The following is a 27,329-nucleotide window of genomic DNA, read 5'->3' on the forward strand; positions in this document are numbered from 1 at the left end:
GGCAGGAGGACGGAGGAGGGAGTTGAAGGTGGAGAATAGCTGTTTGGGGTTGCGAGAGAGTACAGATATGAGTGTGGTGAAGTAGACCTGCTTTGCAGAGGTGAGTGCGTTCTTAAATGAGAGAACTGCTTCTTTGAACCTGAGGAAATCCTCCTGGGAGTGGCTTTTCTTCCAGAGGAGTTCTGCAACCCGCGAGGCACGTCTCAGTTTTTTAGTCAGGTCAGTGTGCCGAGGTTGTCTATTGATCGGTCGGGCTCTGGTGTTTGTGTAGGGGGCCACAGAATCAAGGGCTGAGGTAATGGTGGTATTATAGAAGGCAGCAGCGGCATCTGTGTCCTGGAGTGAGGATATGTCAGCGAGTGGTAGGAGAGAGTCTGAGAGGGTGCAGGTGTCAAGGCGGATGAGGTTCCTGCGGGGGCGTGTTGGTTTAGAGGTTGGGGTGTCTATTGGAGAGGGCAGAGAATGTCAGCAGGTTGTGGTCAGAGAGCGTGGATAGAGAGGTTGCATATGGAGCAGAGGCGGGTGAATATTAGGTCTAGTGTGCCCCCCTTTATGTGGGTGGCAGAGGAGGACCATTGGGAGAGACCAAAGGAGGCGGTGAGGGACAGGAGACTGGAGGTGGTGGTGGTGGGTCTGTGTTAACGGGGATGTTGGTCACCCATGATGATGGTGGGGGTGTCTGTGGATAGGAAGTGTGTGAGCCAGGTGGTGAAGTGGTCGATAAAGGCAGCGGTAGGTCCCGGCGGTTGATATATGACGGCCAGTTGGAGGTTGAGTAGATACGAACAGAGTGCACTAAAAAAGGGGGGGGTCAGGTAGCGCCTGGATAGGGGCAAATGAGCACTTGTCTGACAGGAGGACGCCTACACCTCCACCAGGTTTGTTGTTGGAGCGGGGAGTATGTGAGAAGTGCAGACCTCCATAGGAGGGGGAGGCTGTGTCTGAGGGTGTCATCCATGTTTCTGTGAGACCAAGAAATGTAAGTTTATTAAGAATAAAAAGGTGATGGAAGTAGTCTAGTATATTACATACGGAGCGGGCATTCCATAGTGCACCAGGGAGGGCAGGGGGAGGGGTAGGAGTGAGTGGTTTGAGATTTCGGAGGTTCCGTGTGCTAACGCCAGGTGTGGGGATTTGCTGGGGAGGTCCAGGGTTAAGAGATATGTCACCAGAAGTAAGGAGGAGTAGGGAGAGTGACAGCAGGTGTAAGTAGGAGAGGGTGTGGGGGGGTTGTATGTGTCTGGGGTGGAAAGCCTGCAGGTTTGTGAGGAGCTGTGCAGAGACAGTTATATGGTGGGGTAGGAGAGAGGGAGAGATGAGGATTTCTTTACTGACAAGGCTGGTTTGGGGTGGAAAAGTGGTTTTTACAAGGAGTGGGAGAACAACAGTGAATAAAATGAGAAGCATTTCTGTTAGACAAGTGAGCAGTTTGCAGTAGTTGGGTTATGTTCCCTTCTGTTTCAATTCTGGCATAATTCTGAAGCTACACTTAGTTGCACACTTGGATTGCACACTGGATAGCACAAATGACCAAGGCCAAATGACCAGAGGCCTTACATTTATACAAGCCAAGGTTTGTATGATGTCTATCAGGTGTGAATGGCCAGAATCAAAGAAAAGGAAATGAGACAAGGGGGAGCACAGCAGGGTGTACAGACAGGTATCATAACTGATATAATGGCTACAAAGTGCTTAGACACATACCAACAGAATGATTGATTGATAATAGCAGGTAGAAATACAGTTAGACTGGAAACAGGAGTGAGACTGAAGTTATAGAGTGTCATCAAAATGGTTACTGCGTAACACGCATGGGAATTCGCTTACGTGCCTTTCAGTTGGCTAAAGATGACATTAAAAGCACCAAGCAGTGAAAAGTTTGTTGCGTCAGCAGGATGGTGTAGCCACTTTATGAATAGATTTTCCTTATGTTTGCGGCAAAGAACAAAGATTTCACAGAAGTTGCCAAAAGACCTTGATGAAAAAGTGACGTCATTCCATTCATTCATCAGACAAAGAAAGATCCATAACTATGACCTGGAAGATATTGGGAATATGGATGAAACACCTATGACCTTTCATCTTCCAAGCAACAGAACTGTGGCAAGTTTGGGAGACAAAACAACAGGAAATGAGAAAAACCATTTCACAGTTGTTTTATCATGTTTGGCTAATGGAACCAAGCTACGGCCTGTAATTATTTTTAAAAGAAAGACTTTGCCTAAAAAGGTCAAATTTCCACCACGAATTACAGTGCGTGCACATATTAAAGGCTGGATGGATGAAGATGGAACAAAAAAATGGCTGGAAGAAATTTGGAATGGACAACCAGGAGCAGCCTTAAAGAAAAAAACCTTCACTGCTAGTTTGGGATATGATCAGAGCCCATACATGTGAGGACGTAAAAAAATTGGCAAAGTCTTCTGAAGTTACTTTGGCCGTTATTCCAGGTGGGCTTACATCTGTATTGCAGCCCCTGGATGTGTGTCATTCAAAGACCGTGTGCAAAGGATGTGGCATGAATGGATGTCATCTGGTCAAGCCCAACTGACCAAAGTTGGAAATTTAATGAAGCCCGACATAGAGTTGATTGCTAAGTGGGTTCGTGATGCATGGGAAGAGATTCCAGAGGACATGGTGCAACGTGCCTTCAAGAAATGTGGCATTAGTAATGCTATAGATGGCAGTGCAGTGAAGATGGCGCTTTGTTTGAGTACAACACCAATGATGGTGATGACAGTGAACTCAGCGACGATGACAATGTCTATGCTGATAACCTCACAGCAGATAATGCTGAAGCTCTGTTTGGACATACAGATGATGAGGAATCCAATTTTGAAGGATTTTAACTCATGTTTTAGCTTGGTTGCTAATATTGTTTTTGTTAGCCCTCTTTTCCACTAGTTTACTGTTTTTCTTTTAAATAAATATTCAAAAACATTTAACCTATTAATGTTTCAGTTAATGTAATTTTATTGGTATCTATTTTAATTTTTGAAATTTTCTAGTAGCTACTGCATTCCCCCTAGGCTTATACTCGAGTCAATAAGATTTCCCAGTTTTTTGTGGTAAAATTAGTATATACTATATATAGAGTATATACGGTATATTTTTTATGTAGATTGTGAGCCCCATATAAGGATCATAATGTACTTTTTTTTTTTTCCTATCAGTACGTCTTTGTAGAATGGGAGGAAATCCACACAAACATAGGAAGAACATACAAACTCCTTACAGATGTTGTTCCTGGCGGGATTTGAACCCAGGACTCCAGCGTTGCAAGGCTGCAAAGCTAACCACTGAGCCACCATGTTGCCCTTTTTTCCGTATAACGCGTGTAATTTTGTGTGCGTATTATTCCCATGTCTAACCTCCCTTTTATCTCCAAAATTTTGAAACACTTGGTCTATTCTTGTTTGACCCGCTATCTCTCTGCTAATTCTCTTCTTGACCCCTTACAAACTGGCTTCCACACTCTGCATTCTACTGAAACAGCCTTCACAAAATTCTCCAATGATCTCCTGATGGCTAAATCCAAAGGGGATTTCTCTCATACTTCTGGATCTCTCAGCAGCATTTGACACTGTTGACCATCAACTCCTCCTCACTATGCTCCGCTCAATTGGCCTCATGGACACTGTGCTCTTCTGATTCTCCTCTCATCTCTCAGACTATACTTTCAGTGTATCATTTGCAGGCTCTGTTTCTTCCCCTTGCCATTGGGGTTCCTCAGGGCTCGGTCCTAGGCCCCCTGCTCTTCTCTCTCTACACAGCCCCCATTAGGCAAACCATCATCAGATTTGGTTTCTGGTACCATGTTTATGCTGATGACACCCAATTATACACATCTTGCCATGATGTCACCCCTGCACTAATACAGAACACCAGTGACTGTCTCTCTGCTGTATCAAATGTCATCTCTTTGCTCTATCTGAAACGAAATCTCTCAAAGACTGAACTGCTGCTGTTTCCAGAGTATCTTCCAACCTTGGCATCTAGTCCAGGCCCTCAGCTGTGTAACAGCCCCAGTGAATGCGACATTACAGCTCTGCACTATTACAGCACTGAACTACTGCTGTTTCCACCGTGTTATAGATCTGTCCCTAATACAGGTATATTCATTGCAGTCTCCAGTCTTACTATAACTCCTAGGTAGTATGCCTGCTGCCTCGTGATTGTGTTTAACTCAGATCTTTCCTTCACCCCCCATATACAATCATTTGCATGCTTGTGTCATCTCCACTTCAAAAACATCTCCAGAATACACCCTTTCCTTACCAGATACATTAAAGACACTTGTTGTTGCTCTGATTCACTCTCACCTTGTCTAAAGCAACTCCCTCCTAATCGGTCTTCCCCTTACTAAACCCTCCGCTCTACAGTCTATTCTGAATGCAGCGGCCAGGCTCATCTATCAGTCTAGATGCTACGGTGATGCCTCCAGTCTGTGTCAGTCACTACATTAGCTGCCTATTTATTACAGAATTCAATATAAGTTTAGAATGGAAAGAGTGCTATTTGGCTTTTAGAGGGCAGATTTTACTGAAATAGTTTTTTGGGTACCGTTTTGCATTTGCAGAGCAACTAGAGTACCAATACAATGGAAACTCCCAAAAGTGACCCCTTTTTGGAAACTATACTCCTCTCAAAACATATCAAGAGATATAATGAGCAGTTTGACCCACAGCTGTTTCACACATATTATTAACATTTGGATATGAAAATTACTTTTTTTCCCCCCAATAAACCGTCAATTTAGTGCTAATTGTTTTGTTTTCACAAGAGAATAAAGGAAAAAAATCTCCCAAAGTTTGTTACACAATTTCTCCTGAACACGCCAATACCCCATATGTTGTTGTAAACTGCTGAGTGGGTACAAGGTGGGGCTCGGAAAGAGCGCTATTTGGCTTTTGGAACGCAGATTTTGCTGGAATAGTTTTCAGGTGCCATGACATTTGCAAAGCCCCTAAAGTATCAATACAATGGAAACTCCCAAAAAGTAACCCAAGTTTAGAAATTACAACTCAAGGAATTTAGGTAGAGAGACATTTGGCATCGCGGAACCTCTTGGATGCATGTTTGACTGCAGCATCCACAGGGTTAAAACCCCCCTTTTAGAGCACAGCTCGTGGGTTAAGGAGCAGGGTGTCAGTTACAGCTAACACCCACAACATTCACTGTCACAGAAAAACCCCACCCCACAGTATCTAATGCCACTCCATAGTGCCCCCTCCACAGTATTGTAATGGTACTAGCTATCAGATCTGGAGTCTATTTGGTGAGGAAAATGGTACTTAAATAGTACTTAAACAGTAAGAGATGTCAGAATAGTACCTCAGGAACCAGTAAAGTAGTGGCGAAGCTCAGGTCAATAAAGGAACAAACAACCAAAATAAAATGAATGGATGCACCTGGTACTTCCGCTTTGACGGCGGCCGGCCGCTTAACCCCCCGCGTGCCGGCTACGTCCATTCATTTCTATGCGAGCGTGCTGTTCGGATCAGCCGATCCAAACAGTACTCGCTCATCTCTACCAGTGAGCTCAGTTCCTAACACATATGCTTAACAGTGGTCCCCACACAATATCCAGCTGTGGCTCAAGATGCTTCCTTTATCCCCTAGCTGAAAAATCAGAGGAAAAAAAATCTGCTACTGACTCTCAATGAAATGAATGGAAAAGTTGTGAGGCATTTTTTGAGGTGGATTTCGAGTCAGATTCTGCCTCAAAATCCACCTGGAAAAAATTGTGAACATATCCTGATGGTGCATTGTTCACATAATGGCAGCCAAAAAAAAAAAAATGCCTGGATTCTGTAGCCAGTGGTCGCAGAATTATACTACAGTTATGCTTTGTGTGATTATTAGTAGCTACCACTATATAAATATACCCCCTGAACAGTCTGTATGCCCCCTTCCTGCTGCTCTGGACACCTGAAATTGAACAGGTTTTTTTATTCTTCCTAACTGGGTTGACAACATGAATGATCCCCTGCAGCCCAGGAATGTGGAGTTGATAGGTAAAACCACCAATCCTGACTCCTCTATTTTTATACAGCCCGAGACCTTTATAAATAGCTCTCAGCATTCATGTTAAAAACATGATGGAAGCTTTCCTCTGCCATGTTGCTTTACTTTTTACCAGAAGAAAAAGACCTTCTTGCATCCGTCAGAAAAGTAAAAATCATGACAGAAGGAAACTTTTTTTTTTTGTAAGGGTGAATGTAGATGACACCAGATGGAGGGGCTCCGCCTGCATCGGTTGTTAAAGAGGACCTTTCACATCCTCATATACATGCAGTTTTAAATACCACTAAAAAAAGCTTTCCTGATACGTGCCCCAGGGCAGGAAATATTGGTGCTGTTACCGATCTCTGCCTACTGTCAGAAGGGCATTCCTGACAGTCTAGCTGGGCTGTGAGTACCACCCCCACTGCCAGTCCTCGTCAACAGCCCTGTACTGTCAGAGGGGGCATTCCTTACCTCCCAGCGATGATGCTGAGCTGTGAGGAAAACCCCCTTGTACAAGTCTATGGATGAGTACCGTCAGGGGGGCGTCCCTCACAGCCCAGACAGACTGTCAGGAACGCCCTTCTGACAGTGGGCAGAGAACAGTGCCAAAACTAACAACACCGATAACTCTAGCCCCGGGCACATAACAGGAATTCAGCGCACTGTTGGCTTTCTAGCGGTTTACAAAACATATGCATGAGGACATGAAAGGCCCTCTTTACTGTCCCCAGAGAAGGGGTTGGAGGTGCACCACCAAAGGTCTCTGAGGATGGTGATGTGTGAAGGCAAAGGGGATTACATGGGGAACTGAGAGGGGAGAGGGGTATACCAATTGGGGAGACAGGGCTGGCTCCAGGTTTGTGTGGGCCCTTGGACAACAGAGCCTCAGAGGGCCTCTTTTTGGAGCAACCCATGCACACTGTAGCAAAATGAATAACCGAAATTGGGTGTTTTTTTTTGCTGAGGAGAACCTACTTGAGTGGTCGGTAATACAGACCATTCCATACAAGTAGATAGAACTAGTGCAGACATCAAAGAGTAAAGACAGACAGACAGACATCTGCCTCAGATTCCTCTTTATTTTCTACCCCCCCCCCCCCCTCAAAGTGGTTAGGCCTCAATGAATGAGTCTAACCAGTGGGGAGTCTAAAGCTGTGACCTCCGGATCCACTGCAGAATCTGCGGCAAGATTGAGCAGATCCAGCGTCCTGCACTAATTGTTTTCAATGGGAGTCAGAATGAGGGAAGAATGACCTGTTTGAATGAACTGTAGCATATGTGTAAGCGCTGTGACCCCTTCTCTGTTTACACAGTGTCAGTCATCTCATTTTGGCCATGCTGGAAAACTCCTTAAGCCTAAGGTCTCACGAGGAGTCCTGCAGCAAAAAAGCGCTGTGGTAAAAACAGTGGCCATGACGCACCGTATTTCTTTCTGCAGTCCTTTGGACAAAAAGTTTGCAGAGCTTTCCTCTGCGTACTTTCTGCTTCAATTATATCTAAACCAACGACATTTCCATAGAAATGCTGACATTTCCAAAACCAAATTACATTTTGTATTTTATTTTACCACAAAGTGGGGATGTGGCCTCACGTGGCAAAAACACCATGGGGAAACCCAACATTTTACAGTTCCTTCTAGCAAACCCCATCCACACATTGTGGAAAAATATGTGCAGTGGACACACTGCGATTTCCAAAACCGTTGGGGTTTTGGAAATTGCAGCATATCAATTATACCTACAAAAAACACCATGGGTCTATAATGGAAGCAGAAAGTGAAAAGCACTTTGGGAAAAAAAAACACAATGCATTACTGCCACAGTTTTTCCTGCAGTGCTATTTTGCTCCCTTTCAGGGAGTCCACTTGGGGACCCCCTGAACAGAAAGCTAAACGCATTAAAAAGCGGTTAGCTAAGAAACCACACGGACCCCATAGACTATAATGGGGTCCGTGTGTTTTCTGCTCAGTTTCCGCACAAAACATGCGGAGAGAAAATTACTGCTTGCAGTACTGTTCCCTCTGCATGGTGGTCTATAGTCTTTGTGGTTTCTTAGCTAACCGCTTTTTAATGTGTATAGGTTTCCGATCTGGGGGTTCTCAAGGGGACTCCCTGAACAGAATATCACACGCAGATGTGAACCGGGCCTTAGAGGGGGAAGCATCTACCTGGAGAGATGAGATAGGGGAGAGGGTGCAGCAGCAGCAGTCACTGAGGAGACATACCACTGGATGTATAAAATGATGATGAAGAAGAAGCCAGTCAGGGCCTCACTTACTCCTCACCCCACACAGTCAAGTAGCAGGGGAATGGAGCAGGACAGCTCTGAACAGTGAGTATGATCGTCTATCTCTCACATTCCTGACCCTGGAGCTACATTTACACATTCATAGCTTAATGCCACCATATTCACTTTTAAACCATTTTATAGTGATGATGATGATGAAGCCAGTCAGTCAGTGCTTCAATCACTCCTCACTTCACAGCCGATACTCAAATAGCAGGAGAAGGGAGTAGGGCAGCTCTGCACAACACTTGGACCCTACATGAAGCAGCTGTCCCACTGGTAGTGGGGTGCAACACTTGGACCCTACACAGAACAGCTGTCCCACTGGTAGTGGGGTGAGACACTTGGACCCTACACAAAGCAGCTGTCCCACTGGTAGAGGGGTGCGACACTTGGACCCTATACAGAGCAGCTGTCCCGCTGGTGCAGGGTGCGACACTTGGACCCTATACAGAGCAGCTGTCCCACTGGTAGCGGGGTGCAAGACTTGGACCCTACACAAAGCAGCTGTCCCACTGGTAGCGGGGTGCGACACTTGGACCCTACACAGAGCAGCTGTCCCACTGGTAGCGGGGTGCGATGCTTGGACCCTACACAGAGCAGACATCCCACTGGTAGCGGGGTGCGACACTTGGACCCTACACAGAGCAGCTGTCTCAGTGGTAGCGGGGTACGACACTTAGACCCTACACAGAGCAGCTGTCCCACTGGTAGTGGGGTGCGACACTTGGACCCTACATAAGGCAGCTGTCCCACTGGTAGCAACACTTGGACCCTACATAAGGCAGCTGTCCCACTGGTAGCGGGGTACGACACTTGGACCCTACACAGAGCAGCTGTCCCACTGGTAGCGGGGTGCGACACTTGGACCCTACATAGAGCAGCTGTCCCACTGGTAGCAGGGTGCGACACTTAGACCCTATACAGAGCAGCTGTCCCACTGGTAGCGGGGTGCGACACTTAGACCCTATACAGAGCAGCTGTCCCACTGGTAGCGGGGTGCGACACTTGGACCCTACACAGAGCAGCTGTCCCACTGGTAGCGGGGTGCGACACTTGGACCCTACACAGAGCAGCTGTCCCACTGGTAGCGGGGTGCGACACTTGGACCCTACACAGAGCAGCTGTCCCACTGGTAGCGGGGTGCGACACTTGGACCCTACACAGAGCAGCTGTCCCACTGGTAGCGGGGTGCCCTAAACCAGTTTTGGTCATTTCTTACTGGTACAGGACCACTCTAATGCCGTTTTATGACTTTCAATTGGCTAGGTTTTAAACCACCAAAGATTGTCACGGATTCTGAGCGAATTTGCTCAAAATGTATGAAGTGGTCTCACTAGCCATACACCAGTTGCCTCTGGCGCATAGAGACGCCATCTTGTGCAATCAACAGTCTTGTGTGACTACAGACTATTGTTAAACGCTACGAGGTCTCCACCACTATGATGCATTCACACATCAAGATTTCCTAGTTCTCCTTTCCATAGTCCACTGTTTAGTTCGTCGTTACTAGCTGCCTACTTGTTACGAATCGGTAAGAGCCTATAAGTCCCACCTCCATGGCGGACGTACAAGCCTCCGTCTCCTAGAACATTCTACAGGACCAGTACGCATGCTCGAATATTCGGTGCAGAGGGTGGGTCTCAGCGTTCCCATCGTGCGCATGCGTAATATGGTGGGCGTGGTATACCGCATATGCGCATGAAGTACAGCTTTTCGGCGCCTTTGTCCTTCCGCCATTTTGCGTGTCCGAAGCGCTGATTGGGCTCCGTGCTCCGGTTCTGGAACCAATCAGAGCGGAGAGGGGAACCGAGACCGGGAGAGGTGGTGAGTAGGACCGGGGGAGAGAGCCAATAACACCACGGGGAGGGAGAAACATGACCTGAGTCACACAGCCAATAACACCAATGTATTAGGCAGTAACATAAATAGCCAATCCGGGAAGACAAAGCCAATATCTCCCGGAGAAGATGCAGGATACTTATCTAGTAGTCAGACTGCAGTGTGGATCTTCGTCCGTCACTGACCTGACGCTGCTGGCTAGCTTAGTCCTGGCTGATTCCTGTAGTATGGCTGTGCTGTGGGTGGGAGAGAGCCAGACGTGTACTGACGGTAGAACATGTTGTGGCTGAGGGCAGAAGACGGGCGCTGGTGCGAGAGGAGGTGGGCATGTTGCGGCAAGGAGCTATTCCTACAGTGGGTTACCTATGGGAATGTTCTAGGCAGAGGCGATAGTAAGCAGGCCTGTTCAGCAGCGGCCTGTGTATGTGCACGGAATGCCTGACTAGCTGTGTGTTCTGGGCGAGCTGTACTATGGAAACGTACGGGCTCACAAGGTCCATAGCTGTACACTGGGCACATTCTAGTGTGGCGGATTGGGATACCCCTCAGCTACATGGAGCCCAGTGCACAGCAGAAGGCCACTCCCTGGCACACAGGAATATATGGGTGTCTATCATCTCCCCATCACATAGGAGAGTATATCACACTGAGAAGGACTCCACAAAATGGTGGCCGTTCATGTGGTATTGTAGTGGGGTGTGGCAGTATATTACTAACATAAAGACATTTACAGTTCTATATAAACTATGATTAATAAATATATACATATATTTTATGTTTTTGTTCTCTGCTATTTTTTCATTCATTAGGTTGCCGTCATTGAGTTGGAACACTTAGCTTAGAATTGAACACACTTACATTCAGTATAAAAATCCCTGGCCAAAACACTGCTGCAAGTCTGACGGGTTTTGTCCGGCAGATTCAGTTTGACAATTACATCTGATAGATCCCATTGCAGTCAATAGGGTCTGTCAGGCACGGTTGGTGTCTGCTGTTTTACTGGTCCAGGGAACATCAAAATTCTGTGTCAATTGGAGGAGTTTTGGATGTGTGTGTGGAGACACCCCATAGTCTTACCTCAGCTCACATCTGCATAGCTAGCTAAGAAACCACACGGACCCCATAGACTTTTTTTTTTATTTCCTGTAGCTTGTGAGCCCCGCATAGAGCTGACAATGTACTTTTTTCCCCCCTATCAGTTTGTCTTTTTTGGAACATGGGATGGAAGTCCATGCAAACACTGGGAGAACATACAGGCTCCTTGCAGATGGTTTTTTGCCCTTGGCGGGATTTGAACACTAGGACTCCAGCGCTGCAAGGCTGCAGTGCTAAACACTGAGCCATCGTGTGGCCCTGACCCCATAGACATTAATGAGGTCCATGTAGTTTCCGCTCGGTGTCCACACGAATCATGTGGAGAGAAAAGTACTGCAAGCGGGAACTTTGGGAACTCCCCAGATAGAATACTGAATGCAGATGTGAACCGGGCCTTACCCTATTAAGCTAGGTTCACAAAGGTATTTCCAGCTGTTTTGGTGATGTATTTCATCTCAGGAAACAGCATTATTATTGTTTTCTATGGGAGATAATAATGATGGTTTTTTATACAGTGTGTGGGGAAAAAAAGACACACCGTTCATGATCTTGCCATGGTTTCCATTGTGTCTAATCGCCATGCAAACCTCTGAAGGAGAACCAAAGTTCTTCTTTGGCTTTCTGTTGTGGTTTCCAGAGGACAGGTATTGGAGAGGCGTTTAAACGGGGTGTTTTTTTTTTTGTTTGTTTGTTTGGTTTTTTTTTTGTAAAAACAGTCTTACTATACTAATGGGACATGGGAAGAATATGTAACTCTGACTTCCATGATGTAATTCAGTGAGCGCCCTCTATTGGTGTGCATGACTGAGGCACTGACTTCCTAATTATATCATGGAAGTCAGATTTGCATATTCCTCCCATGTTCCTTTGCACAGTGGAGCGCTCATGACTTAATAAGACACCACACACCTAAATGGTGGTCTTTCCCTATGCAGTGACAATATCCACCCCCCCAACCCTATACTAATGGGTTAATAAATGCACCCATATACATTTTAGTGTGTTTTGAGTGATTTCTGGCTGTCTCTGGGAGCTGCTGGTATCTCCTGCTTTTGTTTACGTGCTCAGCCTCCTGCTATGTAACTTCCTTACTAATCCTAACCCCCCCATACATCACCTCTCTTTCTCTCTAACTTTCCCTTCCTTCCCATTCTTTCTGTAGTAACCATTGGTACAGAACAATCAATGCTTTTAGTTTTGGTGCCCGATATGCCATTTAGTCTCAGGAGGGTGGTGTCAGGCAGGAGCAGACAAGGGGTGTGATTCTGAGCTCTGACACTGGCTGTCTCTGGAGCTCCAAGTCATGCCCCCTCGCCTGATAACTGTCCTTTTTATATTACAGACCTTAAGGAGGTTGTCCAGGCAAAAATGAACAACCCATTTAAATATTAAATAGGCAGGTCGAGTGAAGAAAAAAAAATCGTGCGCTCCTTTTCATGGTGCTCCTGTGCCTCCCTGCGTAGTCCAGTCTTCTGAGTCCTGTGCTGATGTGTGGCGCAAGTTCCAACCACATGTGACCACTGAGGCCAATTGGCGGCCTCAGTGAAAGGCCTGAGATGACAATACCTGGACAATTTCGGAGAAAAGTTCCACAAACTAAAATTGCAATAACTTATCAATGAAATATCCTACTCTCTACTGTTCATGGCATCATCAAAAAATTCTAATCCAAGAAATCCAAGTACAAGTACCAGTCAATATTGGATGTTCAAGATCTACAGGCCATCAAGTGGTAGTGTAAATAAAAAGGGATGAATCGGTAACTGATATCATTGTATGGGCTTAGGAATGTATACCAGAATTCATTGTGAGCACAATTTAGCTTGCTATCAACAAATCCAAGTTGAAGCTGCATGAAGCAAAGAAAAAGTTATATAGCAGCACAATCCAGAAATGTCATAGTCTTTGTTCAGCTGTCAGATAAATCAAAATTTGAAATTCTTCATTGAAATAACAGATGCCGTGTCTTGCGGACTTGAGAAGAGTGGGGTCATCCAGCCTGTTATCACTGCATAGTTCAAAAGCCTGCATCTATGATGGTGTGGAGCTGCAATAGTGCCTATGGCATGGGCAGCTTGTACATCTTGAAAGGCAGTATATGGAGATTTTAGTACAACATATGCTCCCACATGCAATTCTAAAGCACATACTGCACCCTTCACAACAGCATGGCTTTGTAGAAGAGTCCAGTTGCTAAACTGGCCTGCCCGTAGTCCAGAGCTTTCACAATAAGACAGTATGGCATGGACCTATGTCTGGGATCATAAAAGACATACTGATGTTATATTCTCTCTTTCTACATTGTTTTACGTATATATTTATTACTTTTTGTAGATACTGCAAGACTGCAGATGGAACAATACACAACAAGTAGTAATGGCTCTCCTGAACAGATTGTGGTCCAGGCTGGGCAGATCCAGCAGCAACAGGTAAGATTATTGAATAGATACATTGTTGTGTGATGTTAATGTTAACCTATATTTCTTTAGTTTTTTTGTTTTTTTTCATTGACCTATTCCAATAACTACTTTTATTTATTTTATGTATTTATACTATAACATTTATAGTTTTTCTTATTAAATAGCAACCTATGTTTTAATATGTTATCCTTACTTTGTGGGTCAGATCAAATGCTATAATAGTGTTTGCATGTGTTTTTTTGGGGTTTTTTTTTATGGGAAAAATTATTTGTTCCTACATTCTAAGATATATAACGTTTATAAAATTTATGTAAATTTAGATGTGTTAGGGTTTTTGTGTGTGTGACAGTGGGTTTTAGGGATGCTATTTATTGTGTTGTGCTGTGCCATGCCGTACTATTACAACTCTTTGAGTGTATACATAATAATACATTCTATTTATATAGCGTCAACGTATTCGGCATCACTGTACAATTTCTTGGGTTTAAGTTCAGACAAAAAGATACATTACAAAGAAATAGTCATTTCACATAATGGGACTAATGGCCCTGCTCGCAAGAGCTTACAATCTGTGAGGTAGAGGGGGTGACACAAGAGGTAGCAGGGGCGCATCAGAGGTAGCATTGCTTACACAGTGGCAGACAATTTTTTGATAGAGGTGACTGTCATTACTCAAACATAAAACTGTATGAGCCGTCACCAGTCTTATCCTTGAACATGCAGATTGTGCCTGGACATATAGAGTTAGCCTGAAACATTATATCCTGTGGAGTAATGTGGGAGCATGAACAGAGGAGGGTTTGTTTTAGGGATTCTAATTACGATACGGAAGGATTTACATTAGGAATTGTGATAGGCCTGTCTGAAAAGATGTGTCTTAAGTTTGCGCTTGAATCTGTAGAAATTGGGAGTTAATCTGATTGTCCGGGGATAGAGCATTCCAGAGAAGTGGTGCAACTCGGGAGAAGTCTTGTATATAATCGTGGGAGGTTCTGATAAGAGGATGTTAGTGTTAGGTCATTGAGTGAATGGAGAGCACGGGTTGGGCAATAGACAGAGATGAGTAGTAGTAGAAATAGAAAACTTAATAAATAAATCCACTTAAGTTCTCTGAATTTCAGTTCCAACTGCTGGTCATGGCCCCTACATCTCTGAGGAAAACGATCCAGCACACGGAACCGTAGTTCTTCTGCTGTATGTCCCTCTTGTACAAAATGAAAATGTCAAAAATGTTGAATAACAGGAAGTTCCACTCTTTTTACAAAAGAGTGCTCTTATGTAGTTTCATGCGAGTTCCTTCCTCCAACGTTGTCTCGCCCTCCTAGGTGTGACAACCTGGGCACCATATCATGTAAACTACATATTCTGATGTACAAACATACCTAGCTTTTAAAGGGGTTGTTTAGGCTTATTTTTTATGGCCTATCTTCAGAATAGGCAATAAATATATGAACGAGAGGTGGTCAACATCTGGCCCCCTGACCGCTCATCTGTACGGAGCCGTTTCTATCTATTCAGTACACAATACGGGGCCAGAATCAGAAAGCTCCGTCCACTGTGTAGCAGCCTGGCACCTTCACTGAAGCTCATCTCCCATTGACTTGGATTCGATATATTTATATAAAAATATACTTGTGTGTAGGTTTTTTGTTTGTTTTTAATATAATATAGGTATATTTAATAAATAAAAAAAAAAATGTGTGTGTATATATATATATATATATATATATATATATATATATATATATATATATATATATATATATATATGGGGGCGTTCACACTTGCGCCACTGTCTGCTATCTGTGTTTCCATCCTAATACCCATAGAATCTGCATAGGAGAAAATGCCTTTCCCTATGCATTTTCTCTGGGGATTAGGACAGAAACACAGATGGTGGGCAAGGGCACAAGTGTGAACACCCCCTAAAATAAATGTATGTATGCGTGGGTGCTTGGTTAAATACACTGACAAGATCATGGTGTGTGTGTGTGTGTGTGTGTGTGTGTGTTTTGGGTTTTTTTCTCACCATTTTAAAAATTTTTATGTATATATTGGATGGATAATGGCAAGGCCCAAGTAGGATTTTTGTTGATATTGGCTGCTGTTATCTAGCTATATGGACACTGCAGTTTGGGCATGTTTTTTTTTTTTGTTTTGTTTTTTTTTCTCTTATTTTGTGTTGTAGATTTCGCAGTTCAGTGTCACTTACTAGCAAAGAACTACGATTGAAAACTGTATCAGATTATATATGACCCTAGTACACTCTCACGGTTAGGCTATCTCTTGTTCCTTTCCCTTTTCTTAGCCTGGTGCAGTTACTGCTGTCCAGTTACAGACCGAGGCTCAGGTGGGAGCAGCCTCTGGACAGCAAGTACAGACCCTCCAGGTAGTTGTGTCTGACGAATGCATGAGCGCTTCATGCAATTTATCACTGCTTCCTTGGTCTTGTGCATGACCACATTGTTTTCATGCATATTATTTATGTGTAAGTTGTCTCATGCATGAAATTGTACATGGCAGTCAGCATGATTTATGAGGCTCTCCAGTTTTTGGATTGCGCATGAGTCTTTCCATTTTACTATTATCCAGTTTCTGTTGCATTGCTTTGTGTAACGTTTCTATGTTTTACCATAAAGCTCCTTGTAACTTGAGGTTTTGTTTCAAGTGAAATCCTGATGCGAGAGAGCTTCCTTTTTAAGTACTTGACTAAATGAGTTGCAGAAAGCAAATACCTAGAATAACTTGGCTGTTACATAGTAGTTTTTTGACTGAAAAATTGTCTGAAATAGCTTATGTTATCATGATGTCACCTATTGGTTTTATACATAAAATAAAGATAAGTGCCACTTACTAGTAGTCCTATTGTATGGTTAATCACATATTTTTTCTTTCTTCTATAACACTTGGTTGCTTCCTTTTTTTTTTTTTCCTTCCTAGGTACAAGGCCAACCACTAATGGTACAAGTCAGTGGGGGGCAATTGATTACGTCTACTGGCCAACCAATTATGGTTCAGGCAATGGGTGGACAAGGTCAAACTCTTATGCAAGTCCCTGTTTCTGGATCCCAAGGACTTCAGCAGGTGGGTTTTATGCAACATATATGCTAGGAATGCTCAAACTAATCCTAGACCATCTCGGCCCCATGGGGTCTGCAGGTAATGCCTGTTTTAGCGTGCAGGCTCTCATTTGGGTCCCAATGCAGATAGAAAGATCTATAAAGTAAAGCACAGCCCAAGCATTAACCTAGCCTAAAACAGACAGAAATGCCTAACATGCAAATAATTATTGAAACAATTCTACAACAAATAAGAATGATGAGCATCAAATCCTAAAAATAAGATAACATGCAAGTGCAACAAAATACGCCCACATCATGAAAACCAAACAGAACAGTACTGAGCAGTCCAGTCAACAAGAGGTTATCCAATGATCTGATACGTGTTTTGCAATCCTGAGGGCTGGCATGATATTTACTGTAAATGCCAGCGGCTGAATAGAAAGATTAATTAAAAAACATCACATGCCTGATGAAGCAACAATCCTGGGGCAGAACTGTGTTACATTAATGCTATTCATTATCTGTGTGCAGTGAACAAGAAATCAGGGCTGGGTATGAATGTCTTGTATTCTTGTTTAATGTAATACATATACACACACATTTCTATTGAAGTAAGGGTATATATACAATTTGGAGACCACAACCTTGCAAGAGTACAACCTGGATCTATGTATTCTTCAAGCACAGCACTACAATTCTCCTTTCACTTGTTCTTAGAATCTCATGCAAATTTTGAGTTATTTCCGCACACCACAGGGAGATCAAAATATGTAGTAATGCTGGGCAAAAGTAAAAAAAAAAAATTGTCTGTTCCATCAGGAGCTCTTATCTCTCAAGATGGCTCTTTACTAACTGTCATTGTATGGCTCCTCACCAACTGTTTCTGACAATTTGCAGCTCCACCACCATGTTACTAATACAGAGAACACACTTAGAGGGGACAGAGACTCTAACATACAACACAAACCACCTCTTCACAGACAGCAGGCACAAAGGGCAATGCTTAAAGTGATATGCATTAATGACTTGCTTGCCAGTAGAAACATTGGTGGCACTGAAACTAGGTTATGTCAGAAGCACAAATGTGGTGTTAGGGTCTGGGGTTGCTAGGTGGGGTGGCATAGACACAAGTCCAGTTTCTTTAGTCCAAAACAAAGGTAGAGTTTTATTTTCACTCAAAAAGGTAGTGCAGCAACAAAAAGGAAACAATACAAAAATAAATACGGGCCCAGCTAGGCTCTAACTAAACATAGAATAGGTTACCTCACCTAGAATAACAGAAATCCAAAAGCCAGTAGAATCATTCAGGACACAGCTCCAAAAATATGACCTCTCTGTTGGCTCTCCAGCCAAACTCTGCCACAGTCTGCTGTTGGAGCTGGCTTCTTAAGCCTCCCTTGATGAGCAGACTCTCTGCATCCCCAAAGTGTAGACTGGGGGGGTAGGGGGGTGGAATGACAGGTCCCACTACCAACCTACCTGCCATTCCTAAAAATACAGCCCAGCAACCGGAACTCTGAAATAACCCTCAGCAGACAATAGTTATTTGCTGAGAAAATGTTCTTTCTGGAGTTTTCTCATCTAGCCCACCTTAGTAGTCTGGGTGAGATGTACACCCCCTTCATTACCTGACCAGCCATCGGCTTACAGTGTATACGACCAAAATTTTTTCGATGTACAAAATGATACCTATATAGCTACTATAAAAAGGCCAAACCAATACCTAGCTTTTAATGGTGCACAATTGGACGATCAAACTGGGTGATGTATAGAATCCCAAAAAGAAAAGGAAAACATCTAAAAAAATAAAAAATTATATATGTATATAGATATACAAAAAAACCTAAATATAAAAACCTGATTATACCAATGGCTTCTGGCAACAAACCCAGAGCGGATATAACTTACAATACATAATATCCCTATTGGCTAACAGTAATCTTGTACAATAGCTATGCAGTGAACAATCCGACATTACATGCACAATGGCTAATTTCATGGTCAGCAGTGAAGAGTATATGAAAAATACCCCATACCAGACATAACGCAAACCATCCATTCTAGGATGGCCAGCCCCAATACTGGGACTAAACTGGTGATGCTTTTTTTTTTTTTTCTTTGAGAAAACCTCAGTTATATGCTAAAGCTGTAGTGTGTAAATGATTAGGATTGTTAAGCAGTATTGGTGTAATAGTAGAATTTAATAATAATTTACTAATGTTAGTAATTATTTATTTCTAACAGATTCAACTGGTGCAGCCAGGGCAGATTCAGATCCAAGGAGGACAAGCTGTTCAGGTGCAAGCACAGCAGGGTCAGCCACAGCAAATCATCATACAACAACCCCAGACTGCTGTTACTGCAGGGCAGAGTCAAGTATGAAATATATTCCTACGCTGTATACATCTTTTGCTTTTTGGTGTTTATGCTTAGAACTTTTAATTCACATGTAATTGTTTTCTTCATCCAGAGTCAGCAACAGATCGCTGTTCAGGGTCAGCAGGTTGCACAGACTGCAGAAGGACAAACCATTGTTTACCAGCCTGTAAATGCCGACGGTACAATTTTACAGCAAGGTTAGTTTTTCACATCTGTGTAGCTGGATACTCCACCTATGCTTCAGAAGTTGCCAGTCTTATTATGATTTTGCACTTTACTCCTCTAACCATGCCAGTCACCAGTTTGTCTTCCCTGTGACCCTGTTTCCTTCTGTCTGCAGAATGTGCCATCTGTGCTAGTCTGCTTGTCCATGGTGAACACTAGAAGTTCCCAGGAATTAATTATGTGACCTCCCTTTCTTGTCCCTCTGTTTCCTGTTTTGTGTTGTTTCCTAAAGTGACAGTCCCTGTTACAGGAATGATTACCATACCAGCTGCCAGCTTGGCAGGAGCCCAGATTGTGCAAGCCGGAGGAAACACCAACACAACGAATAGTAGCCAGGGAACAGTGACGGTCACTCTACCTGTGACAGGAAATGTGATGAACTCTGGAGGCATGGTAATGGTAAGTGCAGGAATATATCTTTTAGCTTTGTTCTGCTGCTGTCTGTTCAGCTTATTAAATAGGTCTTCTGCTTGTTTAGATGGTTCCTGGTGCAGGATCTGTTCCTGCTCTGCAAAGAATTCCTCTACCAGGAGCTGAGATGCTGGAGGAGGAACCTTTATATGTAAACGCCAAGCAATATCATCGAATTTTGAAGAGGCGCCAGGCACGAGCCAAATTAGAGGCTGAGGGCAAAATTCCCAAAGAGCGGAGAGTGAGTAGCTATGTGTGATAAAACAATATTTGTTGTTGAACGTACAAATATTGTGCATAGGAAGTATTCTTCAAAAGCTTAGAATCTTATTGAGCCATGGTGGAGGATGTAATGGAGGAGCAGTGAGCCATGGGGGATATAATGGAGGAACAGTGAGCTGTTGGAGGGAGAATATTGGTGGAATGGGGTATTTAGGAATGTAAATATTTTTAAGTTGAAAGTTGTAAAACTGTTGACTGTTCAGTTGTAAGGAGAAGTGGGCAACTCTACACAAACAGGACTTAAGTGGAATGGGTGGCGAAGTCTCATAATGAGATTGAAACGCTAGTGTGAACCTAGCAGGATTTTTAAGCTAAAATGCATAAACTATTGCTAGGTAATCAGGTTTTCACGAGTTAAGGTTGATCCTGTAACAGAAATCAGTGCACTAGGGTTAAATCCTTAGGAGCCATTGGCTTCTAAACTTAAAAATATAGCGGTCAAACAAAAGTTAGTAGCCAAATTTGAAAACTTGTGTAATTAGTAATAACAAATACTTGGACCATATTCACACTATCATGTGAAGTCTAGAAAACACAGTTAATGTGTGGGTCATGTGTCCCAGACTGAACACTGCTCCCAAATGGCTGGAGCATGAATAAAGACTTTTTAGCAGATAGTCTATGGGGTCCGCAGTTTTATGTAGGTATCCCGAACGCTAGTATGAACCTAGCATAAAGCTGGTTCCCTTCAGTTTATCTTCATAAGGGTAAGTTCACATGGCAATTTTTGGGCCAGAACTTGAGGCGGAGGCAGCCTCAGGTTCCGGACTGAAAGCAGGTGCATTGCATCGGCATCCAGCATCTGCTCCGGATTAGGTCCAATGAATGAGCCTAGTCTGTAGGAGGGAGTATCTTCAGGCCAAATCGCGAGGCGACTCGGCCTGAAGAATGAGCACCTCGCTTCTTTTTTTTTCTGGGAGCCGGAAGAAATGACTCCCGGAAAAAAACTCCTGAGCTGTCTTTTTGGTTAGGATTTTGGGGCGGTTACAGCCTCAAAATCCTGACCAAAAATCTCTGTGTGAACTTGCCTTTAAAGTCCTCAAAATTTAAACTTTTTTTTTTTTTTTTTTTTTTTTTTTTTTTTTATTGCAAATGGATAGTTCAGGTGAATATAAGAAACTTTGTAAAATGCCTCATCAGAGGAAAATGTTCCGTCTCCTATTATCAGTGCCTATCTGGCAGACTGCTGAGATCTGTCTGTACTGTGAAGACAGTCTAGCTCTCTCGAAGATTACATTGAGGTCTATGGGATGGGGAAGTGGAGCATTGAGGAAGAAGCTAGCAAAGAGGTGTAACATGCTAGAGGACTTGGGGCTCGTTCACATCTGCGCCCGCTCTCCGTTCTGCAGGTTTCAGTTTCCTGCACAAAACAGAGGCAGGAGACGGAAACCTGCAGGACTCTTTCTCAACCATTCATTTGAATGGCTGAGAAAGCTGTGCGGCGGTGAGCGTTTTATGCTCTCCGCCGCGAAACCGTTTTTTTTTAATCTGGACACAGAATCAGACATGCAGTCCTGTGTCCGGATTTAAAAAAAAAAAAAAAAAACACGGTTTCGTCGCGGAGAGCATAAAACGCTCACGGCCGGACCCGGTCTGTGGTTTCCGTTTTCTTGCATGCAGAAGACGGAAACCACAGAACGGAGTGCCGAACGCAGGTGTGAACCTAGCGTTAGTTAAGATTTCTTTCTCTTATAACCCTTTTTATAACCATTCTTCAGTAGGTCATAACAGGAGGGAGTTATATAGATGTGAATAAAGCTCTGGTGAGGGACATCCTGGAGCAGATTACAGAAAGATCTCTCTTTTCCCCTGCTTCTCATTCATTCCTCTTCCTGCTCCCGTCTCCATAGAGTTGTATGACCTGCAGTTTGTGTTTAACGAAGACCGATTTCTCTCACTGAACTCAGCAGTTTGCCTGGCAGGAAAGATGTTAACAGCATGCATTTTCCTCTAATAAGTTATCTTACAAAGTTTCTTATATTCACCAGAATTGTTAATTTACGGAAAAAAAAAAATCAAACATTTACTCTGTGAGACCTTTTGTTTAGTCTTGGATTTGAGATCAAAATAGCACTGCATTAAGTCAACATGTACAGTCCCTCTGAATGTTGGAGAGCTTTTTCACAAAACTTACCTACAGGACCTTGAATCCTATTGTAAGATAGTGAATTACTTAAGAGTCACTACTATTGTTTTGCTAAACGTATAGAATTATTAAAGGGATTCTATCATTAAAAAAAAATGTTCTTAAACTAAAAGCATGTATGAATAACCTTTAGAAAGGCTATTCATTTCTTAACTTTATTTTGCAGATCTGTGCCACAGTTTTTGAATCTTTCTTCTTTTCTTCATTATGCGAATTGTTCCCTGTGTGCTCTCAGAGCACAGCTTCATCGATTCCAGCGCAGCCTCTGTCTTCTGTTCCTGACAAGTCTCCTCCTTTTCGGGTTGGATGCTGCCGGCTGCGCATGTTCCTTTGGCCATTTTGTGGTGGTCTTGTGTAAGAGACCACTGCAAAATGTCTGTCTGAACATGCGCAGTCGGCTGTTCTGTGGGCCGTTTTGCAGTGGTCTCTTATAAGAAGAGGAGGAGACATGTCAGGAACAGAAGACAGGTGTCATTGGAATCAATGACGAAGCTGTGCTCTGAGCACAATTGACTTAATGAAGAAAAATTCAAAAAACTGCTGCGCAGACCTGCAAAATAAAGATGAGATGAATAGCCTTTCTAAAGTCTATTCCTATGTGCTTTTAGTTTTAAAACTTTTTTTAATGATAGAATCCCTTTAAGCACTCTTATAATGATATTATTCAAATATTTTTTTTTTTTAAATGGCAATGTTTTCAATGGTACAATATTTATTTCTGACCTCTAGAAATATTTGCATGAGTCACGTCATCGTCATGCTATGGCCAGGAAGAGGGGAGATGGAGGCCGTTTCTTCTCTCCAAAAGAAAAAGAGGGGCATCACTTGCAGGTAAATGCCAATGGGTGATATGAATATCCTTGCAATGTTTTCATTTGCGGTATCTACCACAAAAGCGCCCTTTACATATATAAAAAGCCCCCATTCTCTCACATGAAGCCAAATGAGTGTTTCTGTGGAAAGATCAAGTATCCTCAGATCTCTGCATCCCATTTAATGCAGTGGGGGGTGGAATTTTTCTCAAATTCAGTGGCTGATTCCACTGGGCAAACATGCCTAAAAAGTGACTGATGCCGCTATCTTATTGTGAAAAAGGCATATTACTGATACAAAGTAAAACGCCAGTTTCCTGCATAATGGAGATATATCTCACATGGATGCATTGAGACCTGTTTCTATGGATAATTTAGTATTAGAGATGAGCGAGTAGTATTCGATCAAATACCTCCCCGCCATAGGGATGCGTGTAAGCGGCCGAACACCAAGGGGTTAAGTGCATCGAATATTCGATGCGTTTTAACTCTTTGGTGTTCGGCCGCTTACACGCATCACTATGGCGGGGAGATATTCAATCGAATACTACTCGCTCATCTCAATTTAGTATTCTAAATATACTAAAAACATGGCTGGTATTGCACCATGATTTTGCCCCATGCTAGAAGACTATTGTTCATACACAAACTATTAGATAAAGCATGCTGCCCAGGATCTTCTGTAAACTGTGCTAAATACATAAACCTCAGTGTCCCCCAAAACCAGTCTGCATTCTGCAATCATGATAAACATGAGGCATAACACAAAAGCTCAGTCTTGCCTGTCTCTGCACTGAAACCAGAATACGATGTCTGTACTTTATTGGATGCTTGTAACTTTGATGGTCTAAAATTGCGGGAATAACAAATAGGCTCTTAAGGAGCATAGTGCACCACACATAGCAGTGTGTGCCTTTAGAATACTAGGCAACTATCACTATAGATAATGGGCAGATGAGTAAATGTTCAGTAGTATGTTGCATGTCCAACCCAATACTTTTACCGTCTAGTATTGTTGTATGAGTACAGGGAACTCTGGACTAGGGAACCACTAGCACTTTTCTGTATTCGGAAGTACATATAGGCGTGTAAATAGTAATTTTGCCTGATTTGCATGAAAACTCCATATGATTATTTAGGATATATTAATGTGGAAGCTGAAATTATTTAAGTTTTTCTTTTCTTGCACAAACAAGAAAAGGGAAAAAATAAATCTTCCTCTACGTAACATATTTTCTCTTATGATTCAGGAAGTGGAGTTTCATTAAACAAAAGATGGAGCCGATATAACGGTAAAAGTTTTCTGAAGTTAGTTTGTTTAGGTTTTGTGTTTGTGTTGTTTAGATCTTTGTTCTCAGTTTTCTTTCTTCACAGGATTCATCTCAGGGAAGAGAAGTTTACACAGATGAAATAACCATCCTGGCAGCATCCTGAACACCGCAGAAATGAAGCTGGAACTGTGATGCTAGAACTTCCACTTTGTCAGATTTATAACCTCCTGTGACATAGGTTTTACCAAATGGGACCGAGCCCTAGCGTGTGCCTGTCAGCAAGAAATAAGTTCACCCATTTTTGAATCTATTACAAATGTTCTATCATGCATAATTTGTTATGTGTTCAATTTCTACTTTACGACTAGTACTGTATATACTTTATTGGATGTCAGATTTGCTGTCAAGAAGGAAACATGTATTTAAAGGTATAAAAAAAAAAAAAAAATTACAGTTTTTAATATTCAGATAGATCAATTTTTTCCTATGAGCTTTTTTAAGCAATGAGACAACAGATTGACTTTTTCATTGCAAGGGGGAAGGAGCCTGACTTGGTAACTGTCCACTAGAAACACGTATATAAGTTTTGTACAGTTTCTATCAAGATACACATTTCTTCTTTTCTAATGTTTAAAAACATGTTAAATTATTTTTTTTTCCAAACTAGAAAATGCTCTAAAAATATAGGAGTTAAAAATATCACATTTCACGTGTCACGCTTAAATTTGTTAAGAAAACTTTGTATTGCTTATCACAATATTTTTTGCTTCTGAATTGATGCAGACAGCTAGCCAAATTTTCTGCAGTTAGCTGCTCAACAAGCTTGCATGCTACAGTGAAATTTAGCCTCAACATGAACATGGGATCCTCCTGTCCTAGTGATAAATTAGCCTAATTGTTTCCTTCTCCTATTCTTATTAAGCTGCTTCTCTCCTTCATGCAGACTGTTTCTTGACATACAATCCTTAATACCCAGTTCACACCTAGAACTCTATGAGGAGGGGAATAGGAGGCTGCTAATTTATTTATTGTCTCATTCTATGTACTGGTAGATTGTTATCTTGAAACATAGCAGTATTTAAAGGATGTCTACCACCTCCCTCAAGAATATTTCATCACTTTACAAAGGACATTTCAGTGATGAACAACATACCTGTTATGTATTTCACTTTTTTTTTTTTTTTTTTTTTTTTTTTTTAAGATTTGCAGAAAGTCAACTTCCAAGTATTATGCAAGTGAGGCAGTCTGTGCACAGGGGGTGGACCTTCAGCTCCCTGGAGCACTGTTCTTGCCACTCACACCCCTGCCGTTTCCTTCCTGCACCACCCCATGCAGTTGGAGATGATCGTCTTTGCTATAGCATCACTCATTTTACTTGAGCATCAAGAACTGTGCTACAGGGATCTGAAAGCCAGCCCCAGTACTCCAACTGCCTAATTTGCATAAGTCTTCAAAATTATACATTCCCTCCACCCCCATAGTAAAGTGAGCCCCTTCGCACAGGTAATTGGAGAAGTGGGGTGTGCCGTGACCTCTCAGGGAGTGCTAGTTCTGATCATGTGACCTCGGTTCAGAACCAACTCTGAACTGCCAGGTCCAGCTTGAACAGCTGCTTGGAAGTGGTACGCTAAATGTTCCTGGACAGCCTCTTTAATTTAAAATGCTTTTCCATTCTCCTCCTACTCCCCTCTCCCTAGACTAATATGTAAAAAGTAACTGCTTGAGCAATGGATAAGGAAACCTTTTTCTTTAAATAAGATATGTTACAAACGTTACAAAAAGCTGTCTTATAGTTTGAGGCATACTTTAAATGAGTGAATTAGTTCTCTAACAAAAAAAAAATACCAGCATTTAATTGAAAATTGGCATGCCTGTGACTACCAACATAATAACAAACATGGGAGTTTACAATGGTTATATTTTTAACTCCTTGGTCCTTAAACTCCGTCCTGCTTTTATCAATAATTAATGCTAAAATAAATAGGCTCCAGATTAGGTAACCACTTAGGCTTAGTTCACATGCAATTACGCATGTGGATATTCCGTCACGGCTTTCCGCTTCGGATTAGGCTCAAATGAATGGGGTTGGTCCGGAGCGTGCGGCTGCAAGGCGTACGCCGCGGCTGAATCAGCCGCGGATTCTGCCTGAAGTAAGGGCAGCTAGTTTCTTTTTATGTTGCCGCTAGCAGAAAAAAGAACGCTAGCAGTCTACATAGACCACCATTGTGAGGAGGCGGATTATGACATGGATTCCGTGCCAAAATCTGCCCCTCTTGCAACGTGTGAACGGGGCCTAAAACAGCTAACTTATAGAATATAATTGATCAAAAATGTTTTGCATGTAACCCAATATTTTAAGGGTATGTCTGCACCAACTGATTTAGTAGCTGCAGCATCTTACTTCAGAAACCAGATGTTTTTGAAAAAAAAAATTGCTCATACAATGCGATTGTAAAGCTTTCTGACATGCCACGGTCAGCCCACATGAAATGTAACTATTGAAAAATGCTCAAGTCCAGTTATTGAGCATCAATCATCTTTTGCCAGTTTAGGCTCCTGTCCACAATATCACATTTATATCCATTTAGGTGTTCTTTTATATAAAATATCTTTTTAGTGGTCTCAAATAGTGTAGTGATGTTAGTTTTGATGCCACGAGGGAAAATTAAATATGACAACTTGCTGTTATCTGAACAAAACTGGTAACATGTCAACTGCAGCAGGTTTTCCTAATGTATTAACATGTCACTATGAAATTTGCATGTGGAAATGTTATATTTCTGACATTGTATATGTCTGGAGAATTAGAGCAGACATAAATTATGACTTTGTTACTTAACAAAATATTTGTATATATCCTTTTTTTTATTTTATATATTTTTTTCAGATTTTTTGTTTCCCTTTTTTTTTTTTTTTTTTTTTTCTTCCGTTTTTAATTAGCTGTATTTGTAAGTACTGTGTACCTTGCCCAGCTAATAATAAAACCTTTATAAATTCACTGACTCAAGATTTTGTTCTGGTTTATAATCGGCAATAAAATGTTAAATGTATGCAATTTAACACTTGGGAAGCAGTAAACTGCAGTAATT

The 27,329-nt window shown here is 42.4% G+C and overlaps 1 protein-coding gene across 5 annotated transcripts; it reads left to right on the top strand.

The window, feature by feature from the left end:
• Positions 1 to 10,012: 10,012 nt before the first annotated feature.
• On the top strand, positions 10,013 to 27,092 carry NFYA (nuclear transcription factor Y subunit alpha). Of its 5 annotated transcripts, none has more exons than XM_075264223.1 (11): positions 10,013 to 10,122; positions 13,567 to 13,661; positions 15,961 to 16,044; positions 16,593 to 16,736; positions 18,959 to 19,090; positions 19,185 to 19,290; positions 19,551 to 19,717; positions 19,797 to 19,970; positions 22,887 to 22,988; positions 24,220 to 24,261; positions 24,344 to 27,092. In XM_075264223.1, the coding sequence occupies exons 2-10, from the start codon at positions 13,584 to 13,586 to the stop codon at positions 24,235 to 24,237; spliced, it is 1,005 nt and encodes a 334-aa protein (XP_075120324.1). In that variant the 5' UTR covers positions 10,013 to 10,122; positions 13,567 to 13,583; the 3' UTR covers positions 24,238 to 24,261; positions 24,344 to 27,092. The 5 variants fall into 5 exon arrangements, with proteins under 5 accessions (XP_075120324.1, XP_075120326.1, XP_075120325.1 ...); XM_075264225.1 differs by having other exon boundaries at positions 19,569 to 19,717; XM_075264224.1 differs by having other exon boundaries at positions 15,961 to 16,041.
• Positions 27,093 to 27,329: the final 237 nt, after the last annotated feature.

Source organism: Leptodactylus fuscus, chromosome 2 (genome assembly GCF_031893055.1).
Source record: "Leptodactylus fuscus isolate aLepFus1 chromosome 2, aLepFus1.hap2, whole genome shotgun sequence".
NCBI classification, from domain to species: domain Eukaryota; kingdom Metazoa; phylum Chordata; class Amphibia; order Anura; family Leptodactylidae; genus Leptodactylus; species Leptodactylus fuscus.